The sequence below is a fragment of the Rhinolophus sinicus genome, chromosome X, assembly GCF_036562045.2.
Source record: "Rhinolophus sinicus isolate RSC01 chromosome X, ASM3656204v1, whole genome shotgun sequence".
In the NCBI taxonomy this organism is placed as follows: Eukaryota; Metazoa; Chordata; class Mammalia; order Chiroptera; family Rhinolophidae; genus Rhinolophus; species Rhinolophus sinicus.
The window spans coordinates 96,711,885-96,734,115 of record NC_133768.1 but is presented as its reverse complement, the minus strand read 5'-3'; the positions used below and the strand labels follow the sequence as shown (position 1 = coordinate 96,734,115).

The 22,231-nt window shown below is 42.9% G+C and overlaps 1 protein-coding gene and 1 long non-coding RNA gene across 4 annotated transcripts; both read left to right on the top strand.

Annotated features, from left to right (window-relative positions):
• The first annotated feature begins 1,804 nt into the window (after positions 1-1,804).
• Positions 1,805-2,299, top strand: PLAC1 (placenta enriched 1). The gene has a single exon (XM_019717441.2). The coding sequence runs from the start codon at positions 1,805-1,807 to the stop codon at positions 2,297-2,299; it is 495 nt and encodes a 164-aa protein (XP_019573000.2).
• A 16,249-nt stretch (positions 2,300-18,548) lies between these two features.
• On the top strand, positions 18,549-21,956 carry LOC109437928 (uncharacterized). Of its 3 annotated transcripts, none has more exons than XR_012493532.1 (4): positions 18,549-18,683; positions 19,392-19,506; positions 20,499-20,606; positions 20,689-21,956. It is a non-coding gene; the product is annotated as an uncharacterized LOC109437928 (long non-coding RNA). The 3 variants fall into 3 exon arrangements; XR_002136316.2 differs by lacking the exon at positions 18,549-18,683 and having other exon boundaries at positions 18,907-19,506; positions 20,689-20,948; positions 21,363-21,956; XR_012493531.1 differs by lacking the exon at positions 18,549-18,683 and having other exon boundaries at positions 18,912-19,506.
• The last annotated feature ends 275 nt before the right edge of the window (positions 21,957-22,231 follow it).

Below are 22,231 nucleotides of genomic sequence, written 5' to 3'. Positions count from 1 at the left end.
CCATGGTTTCCATTAAAGAATGCAGCAGATTCATCAATATCAAAGAAAGAGAAAGAGCTGCATTTTTGCAACTGGGGAAAGGAAGAGGAAAGGAAAGTCTTGGAATGCTTTTCAGCACAGTTTTGTGCACATAGTAGGCACTCAATATTAGTCGAAAATGAATTCATTTATGCAAGGCTTACTTAACTCAGAAGGGAACAAAAGTAAAACCCTTACACATATATATCCAATTCCTTTGAAATGCTAGGCACTTTTCTATTTGATTTATGTCATTTTCACTTTTAAAATGAAAGCTGAGTTGGACAATATTTGACGATACTGCTCTTCCTTCTTCATTTGTCACCTCCTTCTGATGTTGTGTTTTAGACACTTGTTCTTAGCATTACTCTCTTTTCTCCCCACTGCTCTGCCTGTCATTCTTTAGGAGGTAAGAAGGCAATAGGACTAGGAGGTGGCCACAGAGCTTCCTACTGAAAAAGAAATGAAAAGCTAGTGAAAATAAAAGAAGAATGTAAAACAAAGTATGTGATTCAATGAGGTGCCAACCATGGCCACAAAGGATTTTTTAGAAAACCACTATGCTGTACACCTGAAACTAATATAAAATAATATTGAATGTCAACTGTAATTTTTAAAAAAAATAGTCACAGGGATATAAAGTACAGCAAAAAAGAAAATACCATGTCAATCAATGTGTAAAATGCAAAGCCAAGTCCCGCTCTCTCTAAGATGTTTGAGTAGTTTCATGTATAATATGTATCAAAAATATAAAGTTAAAAACCTATATGCTTTTGTTTCTGTAATTTCACTATTTTACAAGGTGTCCCACTTGATATATCAGGGAATCTATTGATGATAATGGCTTATGATGCTACTGCTAGAGTTTTTGAAGGCTTCATTTGATCATTTTAAGGGAACCACTCAGCAAAGTTTCAATATTTGGTTGTCAGGAATAAACCACAGTTTCTTCTTAGGTATTTATTTAATTAAATTTGTTGCTCAATTAAAAAAAATGCCATAAGGAGGTGTTCATTAGTATGGCATATGGGAAGACACTGGGGCCCTTAAGGAGGGAAGTACTGCCAGCTTGAATTAAACTGTATCTCCTGTCTCCTTATTTAACATTTGGCATGAAAACTGTTTTTGTTTCCTTTTTTGTTGGGGTTACACACAAAAGGATGCCACTCTTGACCAGTATAGACTCTCATTCTACATATGAGGGATGTGTTTTATACCAAAACAGCACAGGAAAGTCACTTAAAGAAGCCATTGTCATCCATAAACATGTGAGTTCCAACAATGAAATTAAAATTCAGTTCTCTCTCACAAGAATGTTTTCCTTTCCCTTTTCTCAGCTTTACTGAGATATAATTGACAAATAAAAGTGCAAGATATTTAAAGTGCACAGCATGATGATTTGACCTATACATACATTGTGAAAGGATTTCCCTCATGAAGTTAATTAACACATCACATATTTACCTTTTTTGGTGAGAACATGTAAGTTCTATTCTCTTAATCTTTTTTTTTTTTTTTTTTTTGATGCTTTAGGAATGGCCTCTTGTTTTTTCAAAAAATTATCATGTTTGAACTTTTGATAGAAAATAAGATGATTTGCCTTTTGTGTTTTTGTGTACTCCAGAAATCCACACCAGACAGCTTCCTGTTTCCTGAGAGTTATTACCTGATCAGCTACAGGAATGAAAGATTCGGGCTGATAAGAAGGGTGGTCATCTTCACCTCTGTGTTTTCAGCCTGTTCTGGGCAAAATCCAATGACTGTACTATGCTCCATGGACTGATTCATGGTCAAGGTACAGCCCTCCATGTTGAACAATGATGTATATGTTCACTTTCATGAGTTACACTTGGGCCTGGGTTGCCATGCCAACCATGTTCAGCCACATATGTACCAGTTCACCCACCACATTACCGAATGTGGCATCATGGCCAAGGCTGTCCTTCAGGACATGGTCATTTACAGCACCGAGATACACTATGCTTCAAAGGGTACCTCATCTAAGCACATGATCCCAGTGTCATGCAGTGCCCCCCAGCACTCCCTGTGGCTCACTACTCCCTACTCCATGAAAGTAGCCAGCGAGATAAGGACCACAACCCAGGATGGTGAGACATGCTACAATGTGTCTACCTTGTCACAGTCCAGTCAAAGTCCCAAATGTGATTGTCCACCTTGTGTCTTCCACATCACCAAGCAGAGCCTCAGGAGGGCCCTTTTTCTCAGCCATCTTTCTTTGTGGATACTTTTGAGGATTGCTCTCTTCACTCAGATGATCTGATTGAGTCCATGTGAACCCCACTTTGGGGTCTCCTGTAGAGGCTCCAGAAATACAATTAGTACATAGTATTTACTAACTTCAGGCAAATAAGTGCTCTTGTGGCCCTATTATGAGTGCTTTTAGGAAAGGGCAGCCCATGGTAACTTCATGAAAAAGTCTTTAATATTTTTGCATCTTTTAAAAAGCAAAAATAAAATTCTGATGGCATAAAAATATCAGTTTGGCATTTTTTTATTTAATAAACATATATATATATGTTTATTTGGCATGGCAACCCAGGCCCAAGTGTAACTCATGAAAGTGAACATATACATCATTGTTCAACATGGAGGGCTGTACCTTGACCATGAATCAGTCCATGGAGCATAGTACAGTCATTGGATTTTGCCCAGAACAGGCTGAAAACACAGAGGTGAAGATGACCACCCTTCTTATCAGCCCGAATCTTTCATTCCTGTAGCTGATCAGGTAATAACTCTCAGGAAACAGGAAGCTGTCTGGTGTGGATTTCTGGAGTACACAAAAACACAAAAGGCAAATCATCTTATTTTCTATCAAAAGTTCAAACATGATAATTTTTTGAAAAAACAAGAGGCCATTCCTAAAGCATCAAAAAAAAAAAAAAAAGATTAAGATATATATATATATCTTTTACTATGGGCCAGCCAATCTTCTAAGTGCTTTTGAAACATTAGTGCCTAGTCTTTCTTCTCTAGGATAACTTATCTCTCCTTTAAGGTTCCCACACTGAATCCCTATGTCTGTATCTTCATTTCACTTATACTTTGCAGCATTCAAATGAGTTCTTAGCTACACATCTTCTTAGTTTGATCTATGGCTGTAGCACTTTTCATCCATGGAAGGCATAGGTTGCACTAGTGATTGATAAGCCACCAACGGTTCTAAGAATCACTCAAGTCACATCCTACTAACTAGTTGGTAAGCTCCTAAGACCAAGGGCTGGATCTTATACTTTAGTCACAGACTGAGAGTTCTTTGAACGGAGTTTTGTTCCCCAACTGATGTAATCAGAAAATTTTCACCCAAGTTTGGCTATCTATTGTTTTCTCAAAGACTTGGAAGGGAAAGGTTAAGTAAATTTATTCAACAAATAGGCATTGAATGCTACTACATTCTAGGTGTTGTTCTAGGCACTAAGGATATGGCACTGAATAGAAACTAAGGGTCAAAGAACCTGAGGTCACATAGCTAGTAAACAAATAAATAAGTAAATAAAGATAAATTTAGATAGCAACAAATACAATGAAAAACTTAAAACAAGGAGATATGAGAGAATTTGGAGAAGGAGTTGGAGCAGTCAGAGAAGGCCTTTGAGGACTTGTCATTTGAATTGAGTCTTGAATGTGAAGAAAGACCCAGCTGTGGGATGATCTAAGAGAGAACATTCCAGATAGTAGAAACATCTCATTTAATCCTCACTACAACCCTGAGAAAAGTCCTCTAATTAAATCCATTTTACAAATGAGGAACTGAGGCACAGAATGATTAAGAAACTTGCCCAAGGCCACGCCTCTATTAAGAAGCAGACAATATTAGCACAATATACATGATCATGTATACACGAAGTGTTTCAGTAGATTAGTAGACATTAGAAATTCAGTAATTGTCTTAATGCATTTGGACAGCTATAACAGGGTACGATAGACTGGGTGGCCTATAAACAACCGAAATTTATTTCTCATAGTTCTGGGGGCTGGAAATTCTAGATCAGGGTGCCACTATCATCAGGTTCTGGTGAGGGCCATCCTCTGGGTTTCAGACTGCTACCTTCTGGTTGTGGAAAGAGAGCTAGAGAGCTCTCTGGGGTCCCTTTTACAAGGGTACTAATCCCATTCTTGAGGGCTCTGCCCTCATGGCCTAGTCATCTTCCAAAGGCCCCCACCTCCTAATACCATCACATTGGGGGTGAGGATTTCAACACATGAATTTGGGGGGGAGGACACCTAACATTTAGTCCATTGGCATGGTGGTTAAAGAAACACAACTGTTCATTTAAAAATCTGCTCATTATTGAGGAAAACCAGATAATAATCCTTGAAAACAGTGTATTCATTTAGCAAACACTTACTGAGGTTGTCCTATGTACCAGGCATTATGTTAATGCTGAATATGCAATGATGAACAAGACTAACAGAGTCTAATCAGGAGACAAGTAAAGAAGCCTACGGACCAAGAGGCTATTCCAGTCCAGGGAATGTGTCTGCCCCACCCAAAAAAAAAAACCCAAAAAACAACATGAGGATCTGGGCTGTGACCATTAGAGAAACCACAAGTAGTTTAGTCCAATACAATGGGTCGGGGCGGGGCAGGGGAAGGGCTGCAGTTACGGGTGGTAAGAGATAGGGCTAGAGAAGTAGCACTACACAAGACTATATGCAATAAAACTAGCACTTCCTCCCATCCTCTCTTCAGAAGCTTACAGATTATTAAACAGTAAAACACATGTAACTTAGCAAACAATCAATACTAGACACATTAGACCTGACACTCAATATTCAAGGCACAGTTAGGAAAAGAAGAAGACACACCAAAGGAGACAGAAGAGAAGTGATCAAGAATGAAAGGAGAAGTATGGCTCATGGCATCTATGGAGGAGATTTGGGTGGGCTATATTTTTCAGTGCAACAGATAAGTCAAGATGCAGTAAGCCTAGTCACCATGGAATTGGGAGTTTTTGAACTAGACCTTAAATGAGAGATAGAATTTCATCAGGTGAAGATGTAGGGGAAGGGCGGGCAGTGGAAGCAGCAAGAACAAAAATGCAAAGCAACATTGTGGTCAAGAATCATATTTTGCCTGGGTAAACATCTCAGTATGATTGGGCATAATTTTTCAGAATTCAGGAATAATCTGCATTTATTGACTTGGACAAGTCATCACTTCATAAAAGTGTATTTCAACCATTTCAGTTGCATGTTTGATCTTCTCCACTTGATTGTATGCTTCTTAAACATGGGAGACACTCTCCTATGTGTTTGCGTGTTTGTTTTGCCTTTCTCTTACATAGTACTTAATAAAGGTACTCAGTCCTGACTGACTGACTGGTACTGAGAAAGGGCCTGGGAGTTCATAAGCATAGGAACCATTCAAAAGATGGGAAGACAGAAATGCCTTAAGAAAAAACTGCATTTTGAATTGACTAACTTATTTACCTTTGAAATGGCGTTCTAAAAGTGTATTTTCCTCCCCTATTGCAGTAATGTTCATTCCATTTTTAAGGTGACATGATTTATAAAAGTCTACTACATAATGTGAATCATGTTTGTGATAAGAATAAGAATTGCCATCAAAAGAAATGAGAATTTTCACCTTTCTTTCAATATCTGGGAAAGCGAAAAGTGTCTGAAACCATTTGTTATGATAATTGCTTGTCAGATATTTAAAAATTAGACCCATAATGAAAATTTTCACCCATAAAAGGAGACTCAAAGGAACATTTAAATTTTATTCCTATAACCTGAAAACAACAAACAAGATAAAAAATAAAAATTGTGTAAAGTTCAGGACAAAAGTTTTTTTTATCCCTAATTTTAACCAATAGACCATTTTGGAGATGTACGTACCCCCATCTCTCCATTGCTCCACCAATAATGAAAGCCTGGTTAGGCATTAAAGTAAACAGAATGCTGTTCACACACACACACACACACACACACACACGCATACGGGCACACACACCATGTTTATAAGAAACACATTATCAAGGGACAAGTGTTTATTATAAAGAGAAAGCTAACTTTCACAGAAACATCCTTTAATTTTTTTTCTCTTTTCTTTAGTGTTAATCTCTACGATTGATCTTAATGATATCCTGTTTAGATTGTAATTATAGCTGTTTATTCCCAAAAAAGAGAGAAAGGGGGGGGGGGTGTTGTGATTTTTCTGCAACTTTTTCAGAGGAAAACAAATGATTTGGTCAGACTTCACCTTATAATCTTAGGTTGGTTATATAGTTACAAAACCTTCTGTATTAGTTATCTATTGCTGAAAACAAATTACCCTAAAACAACAACCATTTATTATCTCACAGTTTCTGTGAGTCAGAAATCTGGACGCGGCTTAGCTGAGTGCCTCTGGCTCAGGGTCTCTCAGGAGCTGCAGTCAAGCTGTGGGTGTGGCTGCAGTCATCTCAAGGCTCAACTGGAAGAATCCGCTTCCACACTCACTCAAGGGGTTGTTGGCAGGAGGCCTCAGAGCCTCTCTGTGGGCGTCTCCGTAGGCTGGCTGAGTTTCCTCATGATATGGAAGATAGTGGTGATGATTATGATGATGATAATTATAGAAAGAGAGGAAGGGAAGGGAAGGAAGGGAAAGGAAGGGGAGGGAGGGAGGGAGGGAGGAGGGAGGGAGGGAGGGAGGGAGGGAGGGAGGGGAGGGAAGAGACAGAGCCCAAGTTAGAAGTCACTGGCTTTTTGTAACCCCATCTTAGTGATGTCTCATCATTTCTGCCATATTCTATTTGTTAAAGTGAGTCTCTAGGTCCAGCTCACACATAATGGGAGGGGATTGCACAAGGGTGGGAATACTTAGGAGACTATTGTAGTGGGGACCTTCAATCTGATCCTACTGGCAAACTCCACAAACACAACATTCTTCAATTTATTTGTGTAAATACAATTAATGGCAAGGCACAGACTGAGTGGAAAAATACATGATACAAGATACTGTCACTGCCATACCCTTGCCTCAGTCAGTTCTATTTTCCTTTTCCAGGGAAAATAAGTCCTACAGGCTCCAAGTTACAGGACTGACTGATTGGTGAAAGGCATTCCAGAGGAAGCTCCCATTTATTTTTATAAGAAGACATTACTCTGCCATAAAAGAAAGAATGAAGTCTTACTGTTTGCGACAACATGGATGGACCTAGAGGGTAATATGCTGAGTGAAATAAGTCAGACTGAGAAAGACAAATACCATATGATCTCACTTATATGTGGAATCTGAAGAACAGAATAAACGACCAAACAAAACAGAAATAGACTCAGAGATACAGAGAACAAACTGATGGTTGCTAGATGGGAGGGGGTTGGGGGATGGAGGAGAAGGTGGAGGGATTAAGTACAAATTGATAATTACAGGAGAGTCATAGGGATGTAAAGTACAGTATGGGGAATATAGTCAATAATATTGTAAAAACTATGTATAGTGACAGATGGGTACTAGACTAGTTTGGGAGGGTCACTTCGTAAATTATATAAATGTCTAACCATTATGCTCTACACCTGAAACTAATATAAAATAATATTGAATGTCAACTTTAATTTTTAAAAATAGTCACAGAGATATAAAATATAGCATAGGGAATATAGTCAATAATATTGTAATAGCTATAAATAGTGTCAGAACAGTAATAGATTTATTGGAGTTATAACTTTGTGAGGCATGTAAATGTCTAATCACTATATTGTTTTCTACACCTGAAACTAATAAAATAAAAAGAGGACATTGATGCAAACATTTAAAGCCAAAGGTAAAAAGTGTAAAACTTAAATTAAATAATATAAATGATGATATTGGGTAGAGGCTCTAATGTTGTTCCTAATGTTACCCATATTAGTGATAATATAAACTCTTTCAACAGTCCTCTCATGTAGTTAATTCAGATCAGGCCAACAATCTTCTAATTCAGAGTGGGGGTGGGAAGGTGGGGAAATCTATATCATATATACATGTATGTGCATGTCTATATATGCACATACGTTTATGTATATATGTATAATATATGCCATTATTATCCAGTTTCTAAGAACAACTGGAGGAGAGTCTTGCTCATTGATTTATATATGAATATTAATACAATGCTTCTATCACTTGCTACTTCCGTTTTTTGCTTCTTGTCCAATTCACAACCACCTGGCTTGGCCATTGATGAAGTTCCTGTGACTTACCTGAAGGGTAATGCATGAAATCAAAGTAGCTCACAGAATTATTAAACAGCAGTAGCTGAGAGGGGCTAACTGGGTCTGAGCAGGTGGTGGGATTGTAGGAAGTTTCATAAACAGGTTTCCAGAAGTGAAGTGACAGGCTTGTTCTTCCCAATGAGGCTTTGTTGGCATTCATTTGTAGATATTCTCTGACAGGCGGGAGGGGTGGGGGGAAACTGCTCTGAGTCAGAGAAGTAAATGCTAATACCAGTTTTCAAACGTAAAGGAACACAAAAATAATAATAATCCCTGCCAGCTGTCTAGAAATGTACCACTCGAAGGCACTTATATTCTACAGTTACTAGGAGGAATATTTAAATTGCCCAAGTTATTTTCAATGTTATTTTAACTTTGTCACACACACCCTATTATATAAACACCATGCTAATGTAAATTATTCACCTTTTAAAGTTACTTCAAAATTTTTGACTTTTAGCCAAATACCTATTTCTATCAAGAATTCTCTTGAGTTGTAAGTCTACAACTTAAACACCCACACATATTTAAAAGTTTATTTTCCAAGTAATGCCCATAGAATATTTATTCTGTTTTCCAAGTTGCATTTACATGACAAATTACTAAAAAACAGCCAGTGTGGGGAGAGAAGGGACAAATCCTAAAGCAGTAGCAAGACTGGTTTTTTTGAGGTTAGAAAAATCCCAGCCCTCCCCACTCCCAAGGGTGGGTCAAGTTAGGAACAAATTGACCCAAAAGTAAGCCTCAATGTCATTCCTACACCAACTCCTTGTAATAATTTACAGTCTGCAATCAAAATGAAATAACCTTTGCAAAAATCTGGCTTTTGATGATCCAAGCTACAAATTAACTCTCATTTTCATTTCATATTTCATCTGCTTAATTTGTGCTCCACTAATGTAGAGAAATCACACACTTCTGATTATATTCAGATGCACTTAAGCTCTAAAGATGTTGTGATATTTGGGTTACTGCAACTATGGGGAATATTTAAATTGCCCAAGTTGCTTTCAATGTTGTTTTAACTTCATGAAAATATTTAATGACAATTTTTTAAGCTGTCCATGAAAAATAACATTCTCCAGTTTGAAGCCCTGCCACCACCCAAAAACAGTTAGCCTCAGTAAAGGTGTGTATTCTCATTCCTCTGTTCCATCAAATCAACACATGATGTTAAGTTTCTGGATTCTTTTGATGAATTTTTTTGCCTGATATTTACTGGTATTTTAAAACATTTTTATGAGTAATTTAACGGGAAGTTGATTAGCTTTAAAGTCCAGTCAAGTCCTAGTGTGCTGTGTGCATGTGTAGGTGTGTGAGAGAGGAAGGAGGGCGGAAAGGAGGAAGGAGAGACGGGAGAGCAGGGGAGAGAGAGAGAGAGAGAGAGAGAGAGAGAGAGAGAGAGAGAGAGAGAGAAATAGAGAAATAGCTGCTAACAAAAAGAAGTCCAGCACATCACCTGATACACAATAGGCATACAGTAAGTAGTATTTTTCCATCCTCTCTCTTCCCTAGTAAGAAAACTCACTGCTGTGTGGCATGGAGGATAGGATATTCTGGTTGTTCAGATCTTCATAGGTTTACCACAGTTCATAGTTCAGAATTACTATGTAAGCCAAGTGAATCTGTTGCAAACATTGTTTCCATTACATCAGCCCCTATTCAAGGCCCTTTAAAGTCTCCACACCATCTTGTAACTAACATCAAAACTCCTCTGTCTACTTCCATGCCCCCACATAATCTATTTGTCCTAGATTGGATAGAACCTATCTGTTCAGCTCAGTCTCCAACTAACTCCTGAACAGATAGCAACTGTCCAGCTAGCTGTATCTCTTTTCAGCTCGCCTCTATCTCAGGGCCTCTGAAACACAGTTTCTCCCATTCTAGTCAAATTCCACCTCCCCTTCAAGGACTGGCTTGAAACTTAAAAGTATGAAATGATGGTGATAGTTTTTCAGGAGAAATTTATAGCACTGAATAGCTAATTTAAAAATAAATTAATCCCATATTATTACAAAAGATGTTTCAAATGTCATCTCGGACCGACTTGCTAAGCCACCATGTCAGCGCTGGGTTAAACAATCCTTGGCACCAAGAGCACCAAAGAGCACCTAAAGCAACTATTGAGGATGTTGGCCATAATTTTTACCACCAGCGCAACATCTTCTTACTCCCACAATTTCCTCTTTTCTCTTCTCAGGTGTGCATTTATTTGACAAAAATGTATTAAACACCAGCTGCTGCAAGTTATTGTGCAAAATGCTAAGAAGATACCCATAAATAGACATGCCCCTACCCTCTGGGAGCTTACTGTCTGCTAGGAAGAAACTCGGAATAACTAGCTGTATGAAAGGGCTGTGATGGGACAAGACAGGGGCAGTTCATTCCAACTCTGAGGTTATCTGAGAAGGCTTCAAGGAGGAGGTGGCATTTGGGCTGGGGAGGAGGAAATGGAAGGAACAAACATCCCCTTCGTGGAAGCATGAAGAAGGTGTGGCTGGAGGGTGGAAGTGCAACTGGAGGGGCAGATTGGAGCCAGGTTGGAGAGGGTCTGGAAGGCCACATTCAGGAGTCCAGTTGTTTGGTTTTAGTTGTTTTTCGTTGTGTGTTTTTTCTGACAAGGATTAATATGATCGGAATTGGGTTTTCAGAGCAGAACTCAGGGACCAGTAGAAAAGGGGTAAAACTCCACTTGGAAATGAGTGGGAAGCCTGAGAAGTTTACGTTATGACCTAGTGGCGGCAAGTTGAGGGTTTGAACTAGGATACACATAGTAGAAATGGAGGGGAAGGCTTGGTTTTCTTTTTCTATTTTCATATTTTTTCTCTCTCTTGTTTTCACTAGTCCCTGCCTGTGGCCTAGCCATTCCCTAGGGACTCTGAGCTAAAGAAGCTGCTGAGCCCTGGGGTTTAGGGCAAATGCAAACATTGAAAACTGGGTCTGGATCTCCATTTCCTGCCAATGGATGTGGCCACTCTGGTCATTAGCTACTGCAAAATCCCACCTGATTTTAAAACAAAGAACTATTTTAAGAGAAAGGATGTAAAAGAAATAGCATTTTCCACCAGTCCTAGAAACTCTACCTATGAAGTTTTATTTTTAAAAATGCAAACAGTTATGTTTAGAGGTAAGAAGAACTGCGAGTGAGTTCTAGACAGTTCAGTGTTTACAGCTTTCATGTAACTGCTTCAGTTATACATATTGACTTTTCCTCCTTCCCTATTTCAACTAAGTATTTCATGGTTTGGAAAACACATCTTGGTTTTAAACAAAGATAGCACCCTTATCACCCTTCAATTTCCTGTTCCTTCCTCCTCTCTCTACCCAGCAAGATACTATTTGCCCCCAGGAGCGTTTTGACTTTATGTGGCAAGATCCTAAAAGTGATGTCATTCAGACTTGGCAGGGCTCTGTGCTTTTTATATATGGAGCAACCAACTATCCACTATCCACATGCACTTCAGCCTCCTGAACTCGATTCTGTTTGATGTTGACATTGATTTATACTGGGTTTTCTTCTTTCTTTTTCGTCAATAGGTAAGGCTCAAGAAAAGTGCTAGGAGCATTAAAGTTAGAAACTGATATCAGAATGTTTCTGGTAAAAACAAGTGACCAAATCTAGCCTAGGATTACTCTTGAACTCTCCTGTTCTTGCACACAGGAGATGGGGTTTCCGTCTCCATGCCCGTCATTACACTGCTCTGTCAGTTCACACTCTGTGCAAAGTACAGCAAGTCATGCTTGCTTAAGGGATGGTGACACTGTAGGGCCAACACAGTGTAGAGACTGAGGCCACTATGCCCCTGCATTGTGGCTTTCCTTCTCACAAAGGTCTGATCATTTCTGTCCTCTGACACAGTCTGTGATTTAATGGGCAAGAAGCCAGAAATAATTAAGACAATAATAGTATACACCCAACAAGAAAAACATGCTGTGTTTAAAGAAATCCTAGCAGTATTGAAGGCAGTGATTCTTCATCTTTAAGGAGAGAAAAGAGACCTCGAAATCAAAAGCAACAGCCATCAAGGACTTACTAAGTTCCTCATTGGCAGAAAGGAAAAATTTACTAATTCATTCTACTTTTTCCTGGTGAGATCATGGGGGTGGGAAAGTTAAGATTTGAAATTTTTTTCCCAAAGTTCCAAGTTTTGCAAAGAATTCTTTTTATCATAACTAATTTCATAACGTAAAATAAAAACTACCAAAGGGCACTATCTCTTTTTGTTTAATCTGACAGTAGGGCAAGCATTATTCTATTACTGCTCACTGCTAGCCTTTTCTTGAACTCTGAAAAAAATATTTTACAAATAACACAGTAGAAGCTTCATAACACGATTCCAGTTGTTTTCTTTCTGTTAAATCTGTAACTCTATCCTGATTTTATCTCTGTGAAGACTTCTGGATATTTACAACCTAAGGAGAGTCTTGTTTCCTTAATTCAAGGCCTTCATGAAAAACATAATCATAAAAGGCATTTCTGACTAATTATTTCTTATGAAGGTAATTTCTGAATATTTCATGGGGGGGAAAAACGAAGAAAAAATGTGTGCTATTTTCCTGAAAATACCCGTTTTGAGACTACTTCAGAAATGACAGAAAACAATGAATGGTGTCCATTTCCTTTCGGGTTCCCTGCTGCCCAGTGAGAAGTTGCCTGACTACCAGTGGGAGGGCCTCCCTGACACCCGCTGGTGAGCTGTGGCCGGTTGTAGAATGACTTTCTAAGCACTTCTTGGGGCAATTTAAGTCTTGCGAGAGTTTTGTCAAGTTGGGAAGGGCCTTACTAAACTGAGAAGCCGTTTGCAGAATCAGGGTTCACTTCAGAGGTCCTAAAAAAAAAAAAAAAAAAAAAGCCTAAGAAAATCCTTGAGACATCGTAGTTGAAAAATATTTGAAGATTGTTCACTTGAGTAAATACTTAAGCCTTCCCTCCCTTACTTTCTTCGGCCTGTAGCCATATTACTCACCCTCAAAGAATTCATCAATATTCAACTGGCTCTCTAATTTGCTGATGTAGCAAAAAGAGTTTAATAAAGAAAGCTGTTGCAATTTTTCTTCAGAGGACATGCCACAAACTCGACTTTTATCTTATAGTGCTGGAATTTTCTGCCCTTCTGCTAATCTAGATAGGGAAATGAATGCTTACAAGCAGTTAAACCAACCCAAGGAAATTTACCCACGAAACCGAGACTTAAATGCCCGGGAAAGTCTTGCACCCCAAGGACACTGGAGCTTATAAGTGATCTATCTGAGGATTTAGAATCTTGTTCAGTCACGTCTGACAGCAGGGCAAAATTTTAGCCCTGTCCACGAAGAGTAGTGAAGAAGACTTTAATAGGGAAATTGTAGTTTAGGAATAGGTTTTGTAGCGTCCACCGAAGCCGTACGTTTTAAAACCTTTCCTGCAGTTTTAAAACCTTTCCTGAAAATCAAATTCTTGGTCTGTAAACTCTTTTTGGTTAATTTTTAAAAACAGCTTTGCAGACCCTTAAGACCTTACTGTCCCTCCCCCACCCACCTCTAAAAAAAACAAAAACAAATAAACAAACAAACAAACAAAACTCAGGCACCAGCGAAAGGCCACGCAACATTTGCAACGCCTTGGGTCTGCGAGATCGCCCTTGCAAAAAAATTAAGATTTTATATCAGATCTACAGAAACATCACAGTAAAATGTATGCGAGAGTTAAGTAGCTCAAGAAACTGGAGCGCGGAGCAGCACCGCGGAATTCATGGCTTTATTTTTGTATACTGATTTCTGGTGTGTGTGTGTGTGTGTGTGTGTGTGTGTGTGTGTGTGTGTGTTGCTACTTGCTTTTGGCACCTGATTTTTTTCCCCAGCGCCCGCGACGGTTCTCCATTACCCGGGCCCAGGGAGCAGGCCGCGACAACCTCGACCTCCCTCGGGGAGAGCGGGGGACACGGGCTGCGGTGGCGGCTTCAGGCGCGCGGCTCAGTTCCGCGCGGCCAACCGTTGTCCCCACTCGTCTGCGGAGCAAGCGGCCAGCACTGTTGAGCTGGCTGAGTCGGAGTCGGACCCCGGGTGACTGGAAGCTTCCAGGACAGCCCCCTCCCAGGGCTAGCGCGCTAGGCAGCTCCTCCTGAGCGCTGTGCGCCTGGCTGCCCACCTGCCCCGAGGCCACCACCGCCCACACCCTCGGGCCCCTCCTGGCCAGAGTCCAGTGCCCAGGGCTGTGGCCGCTGCAGGCTAGTACTGCCTATTGCTATTCCCGTCCAGCACCCACTTGCTTTGAGCCCTGCTTGCTCGCAGATTTGTCCCACCCGGGACAGGGAGAGAGAAAGCAGCCGCGCTTGTTTTCTTAAACAGCGTTCAGGCGCTATTTTTATTATGATATTTTGCAAATATACAGGAAAGTTGAAAGAATAGTACAAGGAATGTCCGTTCCCACCCCCACCTGGATGGAACAACTGTAACATATTGCAACACTTGCTTCCCCCTTCTCTCTCAGAATGTGTGTTAACTTTATCATTTGAAAACTGAGGACATCATGACATTTCACTTCTACACGCATCTTCTAAGTAGAAGGACGTCCTCCTACTTACCGTCAATACCATTCACACACTTAAGAAAATGAACTCTCCGTCCCTAACAGCCTCTAGCATCCAGACTAAGGGCTCAGTTTCCTCCTGTTTCCTCACGTCAATCTTAAAATCAATTTCCCTTCTTGGACTGGTACATGTGTAGACAATTGTTCCCTCCCTCCGTGCTGTTCCCCAAAGCGGACGGACAGCAAGTAAGGGGCTCGTCTTGTCCCAGGGGCCTCTGTCCCTGTGAGCCTGGCAGGATGGCGTGGGCAGGGGAATCCCGACAAGTCTGGACTCAAAACACTTAGGGAGAGCGTTGCACTCACGCGGTCCGGGGGCCTCGGGATCCTCCCCCAAACCCTTTCAGGCACCCCCGGGAAGCACAGCGCAAGGGGCTTTGCTCAGCCACCTTGCGCCCTTCTGGCAGCTCAGAGGGCACCGCGAGGGGAACCGGTGGGCGCGGGGTAACGTGGGTCCTGTTGGTCTCTGGGTGCGTGCTGCGCTAGCTACCTCGTGTCTTATAAGGGCTTTGCCATTTTCCATTCTCTCTTTTTTTCCTCCCTGAGCCCCTGCTGTTCATCTTTGGATCGGCTATTTGGGGCGCCCTGTGCCCTTCTCAGTCCTTCCCGGCTTTGGGCCAAGGCCGTGGCGTCGAGCGCCTGCACAACCCCCCTTCCTTACTGCTCCCTCTCTTCCCCTCCCCCCTTCCGCCCCCGGGCCCCGGAGAAGCTCCGGGAACGGGAGGCGGGGGGAGTACGAGCACCGCGTAGCCACGCCCCCGGAGCCGGCTTTTTCTAGGGCCGGTCTCGGAGCCTCTCCACTGGCTGCCCCGCTTGCTTCCCTGGGTGCGCACAGCTCCAGCCCCGCGCTCCGCTCCGCCTTCGCCACACCGCTCTCCGAGCTTCGGCTGCAGCCAGCCGGAGAGCTCGCCTTTCTCGCCGCCACCCCGGATCCGGGTTCCCGACTCCCGGCTCCCTGAGCCCGGCTCTTGTTCCTTGCTCCTGGTGCCGGGCTCATTGCGCCCCGCGATCTCGCCGTCTCGCAAATCCCGGCCCTGCTCCCCGCCCAGGCCCGCTCTCTTGCTATCTGTGCCCCCCCCCCCCCCACCACCACACACACACCCTTCCTTCCTCCCTCTCTCGCTTGCTTGCTTGCACGTTCGCTAGCTCTCAGACGCGGCGAAGCAGCTTCGCAGGAAAATCCCAGAAACCTTTGCAAAAAGCTGACAATGAAATTTAAGAAGTTCTTCGATTTCGGCGCCATTTTCGAGTGGATCGAGAGGTGACATACGATTTTTTTTAAAAAAAGGGACTTGTTGTTTGGCGTTTTTCTCCTCTAGTAACTTGGGTTAGGGCACACTGAAAAAAATCTGGTGACAAGGCTGAAAAAGTTTTGTGTTGCTTTGGGGTTGTAAAGCACGTTTGGGGGCCGGGGTGCGGGCGAAACAGACCTTGAAAGTGTTTCGCACATGAGTGCGGCTGGGAAAATTCTTAGGAAACGGGCTGGAAAAAAGCTAACATGGAGGGGCGGGGAGGGAAAACTGAGTAAGGGGCAGCGACCGACTGTCAGCCTCACCAGAGTCGGTTGCGACTGGTTTTGACAGACTGTAAATGGACTTTTTGTGGTTCTTCTTTCCAAGCCATAAAATGTGTCTTGGAAATAAATGTTTGATTGATTTTGCATTGTCTTTTCCCAATTAAAACTTTCAAGGTTGTTTAGTTTTCCCCGTAGGAAACTTGACATTGGGAAAGTTTGGCACGAGTGCGCCCAGAGAAGGTACATCATTCGTTTCCGAGGTGGGAAAGGAGGCATCTGTAAAATTAAGACGAAACGTTGTAAAATCTGAACGGAGGAAGAGCCGTATTCTTTGGCTCTTAAATGATTTGGCCAAACATTTCAGCTCAGAAGGGGGGGGGGCTGTGGGCAATTCGAAAGTATTGATTCTTTGTCTATTGTATCAGCGACTGACCCTCTCCTAAAGTGACAAGATGCCTCTTTGTAATCTTTTTTCGTAAGTAAATTTCAGTCAAAGGGGAAATCTGTAGACTAGGGGAACGAGGTGGCTTCTTACGAATGTAAGTCGTTGTGCTGTCATGGGAAAGAAGAAAGGGATTAAGTGAAGTGTACAAATGAATTCGATTCCAGTGAGCAGAGTTTGCAGGAAGGGACCTTCGCCTTTTACAACCATTGCTTTTTCAAATGAACTTTTGTTTTCTAAGTAGTCAATTAAGGAAAAGTTAAATTTGGGATGACTTAAACATCTGATGTGATGATTCAGATTAGTGTGGAACTTAAATTTTTAAATGGGAGAATGTTTGGGGATTTTAAAGTATAAGTGTGCATTTGCTAAACATCTTTTTTTTTTTTTCTTTTTAAGGGCAACCAAGGACGTTTTTCTCCATTAATCCCAAAAGTCAATGTAAAAGTTGTAAATAGCATAGCCAAACAAGATGGAATTTAGGGAAAATTTTATGTCTCAATTTAGGGAGTGGGGTTGTTATTATTATTAATAACTTTGTTTACCATGACATAAATAGGGTATTTGGTAACACTGGATTGCCGTCTGGTGTGATGAATTTTGTGCTTAGTCTCATTAAATACTCTACACATTTCATTAGGTAATAAATAGGATACAACATCACTGTACAGGATTTGAAATATCGACATAATTTTTAAGCAGACTTCGATGCTTTAAGTGTCTATTACTTATATTGAAATGCATTTTAACTTTCAAAACCATTAGAGTTTTGTGCTGGTTTTGTTGTTTTAACTTTCAGGTTTGTGATTGAGGGTTACAGAGTAGTTTCTTCTGTGCTTAATTGACTATTTCGTTTAAACAGTGGGGGAGGATGCATGTAACTTATTGCTAATGTGTGTACATTTTAAAAAGGAAAAAGTGGTATCTAATTAGTTAATCATTAAGGAATATGCACAGTGCCAGCCATTTCAGGACATGAAAGAGTTTTTGTGGAGCTGCTTGAGACAGGAAGGACTGATTTGACATGAAGTATTTAAAGGTTTTGATTGATGTTTTGGTAGGTGACATTGAAAAGTATGAATTATAAATAAGTTTGAGTGACCAGTTTCATATGTAAACAGCCAGGTATTTCATCTAAGGCCAGTTATCTCTCATTCTTTTAAAACCTTTAAAAATAACTCAAAGGAGGGTGTTTGCTGTAAGAATGAAGCACTGGCGGGTTAAAGAGGACATCTGATGCTTGGATGGATGGATCTGTATTTCCCAGCTGTGGTGTATGTTAGAATCAGCCGAAGCTGCCAGAGAGGTTTTGGTGATCTTCAAGTCAATAAATGAAAAGTTGTTATCATGTTGTTAATGGAGACATTGAATGACACTTAGGATTTCTAATATACAGCAGGAAGAAGTTTCACTAAGACTTTGAAGCTTGCAAGAGTGACCCAGGTGTTGCCAAAATGCCTCAATTTATTTTATCTTATTATTACTTTCAGAGATAAGATTCTTTCCCACTCTCATTCCTACATACCACCTCTGCTTTTCACCTCTACACTTTTCCAAGATTCATCCTCTGGGAAAAGAAATTGAGAGTCACACCCTTCACTCCAACTGTGAATCCTGGAAATCAAACGCTGAAGTTCTAAAAAAGTATGTCTATTTGGAACGAAGGGTCTTCGTCATAGGTTTTGCTGTTTTCCTTGCCAGTGGGCGGGGCGGGACGAGGCTGCTTTTTAGTCACCCTGTCTTTCTGAACCTGCAGGCACCCCAGAGCGATCCACCTTCGTTGACTCCGAGGGGATACAGCAGCAATTCATGTTTTGAAGTGCTTTAAAAGGTTCAAAACGTGAGGCGCTGCTATACCCCCTCGCGGGGAAGTTGGAAGGTGGGGTTCTGCTGGACGCGTGTTCCTGCGAGGTGCCAGCCCAAGGCCAGCTCAGCAGCAGGTACGTGGGCGGGGGCGTCGGTCTCTCTTCTTTGATGGGTGCCCTTCCCCGCCCACGAGGTACCGCCAGAGTGGGGCGAGGCCGCCACTGCTCTGCGGGGCCTTGGGGTGGTGCGGGGACCGAGCGCCGGCGGTGCGCGCCCAGGAGGGACGCGGTGCCTGCACTCAGCCGTGCCCTAGCAGCGGGAACACTACTGCAGTGAGTGATCGGTGCTCTGGAGTATTGTTTCTGCTGCCCGGGCAAGGCTGGGACTCTCGCACAGGCTCATCCACCAGGTAAGTCCTAGTACAGCGTCCGCAGTGTCCGCCCTGGGAGCTGCTAGAGCCAGGTTAGCGCTTTGTCCTCCATCAAACGTTTGCCCGTCTTTGAATATGTATATTGTGTAAATGATAGATGCTTCCTTTTAGCACCCCTTTCCCTGCCCTAGAAAAATTTAGGCGATTGAAAAAAAAAATCCCTGCCTGATCACTTAGAATGCCACCCACACGACAAAAAACGAAGAAAGACTACATTCAGGCCCCAACAATTAAATGGGGGCGGGGGGATTGGGAAAAGAGTAAGGGGGGAAAGGTAGAGGTGACCCGCTGCAAGCAGTCCCCAGGCCGTTCTACGGCTCCTGGTAAATGGCCTCACGTCCTGAGCGTGTAAAGGACTTTGGAGTACAGGAAAGATGAAAGTTTCTGGCCCCGCCCCTTCCCGTCCCCCTAGCTGTGTTGCGGGGAGCTGCAGTCGAGTTCCGACGACGGGAGGATCCGGCGAAGTCGGTGACTACCAGGCGGCGTAGGAAGGCGCTGATCTGCGGGATCTGAGTCCTGCAGGGAGGGTGAGGGACCCCACAGGGTGGCTCCAGAAAGAGGCTCTGCGTTTCTTGCTGCTTCTTGCCCTCTCCCGCAAAACCTGGTCCTGAAATTCCACTCTGGAGGCGCTGTCCCAAGGCCACCTTGGTCTCCCCGGGGGCCTCACGGAAGGGATTGCCCTACTGACAAGGCACTGGCTTGACAGTTCTGGAGAAAATGGCAGCCCCTCGGCTATCGACTCAGGGGTTCTTCGTGCCTCCAAAAGTCTGGACATTGTTGCTAATTAGTGCTGCACATCTGTCGACCTCTAAAGCCACCTCCGCCCCTCCCTGAGGGTCCCAGTCGGCTAGGAGCTTGACAGCCGGCCTAGAAAAGAAAGAGCTCATTCTATGGTTGAGTGTTCCCTTTGCCTGTGAAAATCACTTAGATATTTGTTTTTGACCTGGGGAATCGGGAGGTAGAGGGCTTTTAGAAAAGACAAAGGGCAGTGTGGAACATTTACACGCTTTATGTCCTCTTAAGAGAAAGAAACCTCTCTCGGGTCTGGATGGGCTGCTTGGAACTGATCCTCCCGGGGGCTGGGAGTGGGGCCCCCAGAAGGACTCCCGTCCGGGGAGGACGGAGGGTACAGGGGCCCGAGCTGGGAGTAGGGTTCAGCCGCCTGCTTTCCCAGACTTCGTTGCGCCCTGGACAGGCGCCGGGCGGTTTGGGGCCTTTCCGTCCGGCCGCGGACCCTCAGGCTCCCTGGGGCCCCGCGACTCGGAGACCTTGACCCGGCCGGGCTTCCAGCGGCCGCTGTCCGCTCGCCGCAGCCACGATCCCCAGGCCGAGAAGCCCTGAAATGGGCTCCCGCCACTACCCCCGCCCCCGCCCCCCGACGGCCCAGGGCCCCTCGGGCCCTCAATCCTCAGGCCTGGCGGGCGAACAGGTTCCCGCCCCCGCTTGTCTCTGCACTTGGGGAGGCACCTCGAGGCTGTCCTCCTGCCTCTCATCAGCTTCCCTTCTCTTTTTCTCCCAGCTCTGTACCGATCCCCCTCGAGCCAGAAAGAGGCCCGGTGACACAGCCCTCCGGTAGGACCAGGCCCGCGCCATCCGGCTCCCTCCTTTGGGAGCCTGCAGAACCCAGGTGAGAGACCCGGAGGGTTGGGGACCACAAGGGGTGGAGGGCGAGTAACAAGTGACCCTGACTAAGGCACTTTGCCTTCCAGAAGCGCAGTGGCCCTTTGCCCAGGGCCCCCAAGAGGCATCAAGATTGAGGGCGACCACACAGGCCTCTGACTGCGTGGTGCCCTTTCTGACTTAAAATAGTCATCTTACACCATTCACACGGTCGAAGTTGCAGTGTGCCTAGATTTTCCTTCAAGGACAAAAATGTGAATAAAGCAATATTTCAGCCAAACATTTCTGTGTCAATTAAGAAGACGGCAATTCGTTCCAGACTATAAATTCTCTTTAACAACTCTCTAAGGTATTCTTTAAAATTGTTTTTCAACATTGCTAAATGTGCATCATAATGTGTGGGAGACTTTTGTAAAGTGAATCAATTTACAGTCAGCTGATTAATTGATCCAATGTTACCACCTTAAAGTAGGCACCTTCCCATTGTTTTCTCATTTTTTTTCCCAACACATGTTATTTGTTAGTGAGGAAGCTGTGTGCATACGGCATTGTAATAAGTTTATTAGACAGGCGTGGCCCTTAAACTAGGAAAAGCTTAGTCTAGCTCTGAATTTAAAACTCAACATTTCTATAAGTTGTGGGACAACATATACAGGTTGCTTTTATAAGCTAGAATCGAACATTAAAAAAACAAACACAGGAATATTTTTTTAAGGCATCCAACATCTCTGGTTAGCAGTACTGACTTTTTTTTCCAACAAAGGAACTCTACTTCAATACTCTTGACCCGGATCTGGACACAGAAGACTCCTGTTTCAAGAAAATACAATCATCTCTCAAAGTCTGTAATTTATATGCATTTTTAACTCGCTAGGTATTGAAAACCACCCAAGTGTCCCACAACATGGGGTAAAATATAATCAATCACTCAGTGTAATATTATACATCCTTTTAAAATTTTATTGGAAAATGTTTTATGATCTGTAACTCGAAATAACCCTCTCCCACCATTTCTTTCTCCCTGCTGCTCCCCCATACCCATGCTTCTTTGTTCCAATTGGCATGTAAACTTATTTTTCCCACCAAATGAGTCAGTCACGATGGGAACAGCAATTGATTTGAACAGATGTGTGTCAATGTTACTTGGGAAACTGGATGCCAATAACCAGGGCCACAAAAAAGGCAGTGGTTGCAACTCCGTAAAAATTTATGTGTGTATACAGACAAGGGCTAATGTGGAACCCAAAACAGGAAAATAGTTGGATATACTCCAGTGCTGGGAGATTGAATGATTGTATTCTGCTTTTGATTTCCGTTAATACAGGCAACTGTCCAATTAAAAAGACCTAATAAGGATTTTGCAGTGCAAATTATTTTGCGAATTGTTTTAAAACACCATACCTATCAAGGCAGATGGGGTAGCAGGGGGCCCAGTTTGTTCCCTCCACCCCACCACCCCACCCCCGTCCTGGACTACAGAGCTCAGGGAAACATTTGGAGAAAACCTGATCCTACACAGGTGGGAGTTAACATCCAGGCAACTCTCCTGAGAGAGTGTGCAAGATGAAAATAAAAATAGGTTCCAAAAGCATTTTTTGGAAGATCAACGAAAAATGATTGACAGACATTAAA

Excerpts from the sequence above, each read along its gene's own strand:
- PLAC1 (XM_019717441.2), top strand. The coding sequence starts at position 1,805 with ATGGTCAAGGTACAGCCCTCCATGTTGAACAATGATGTATATGTTCAC.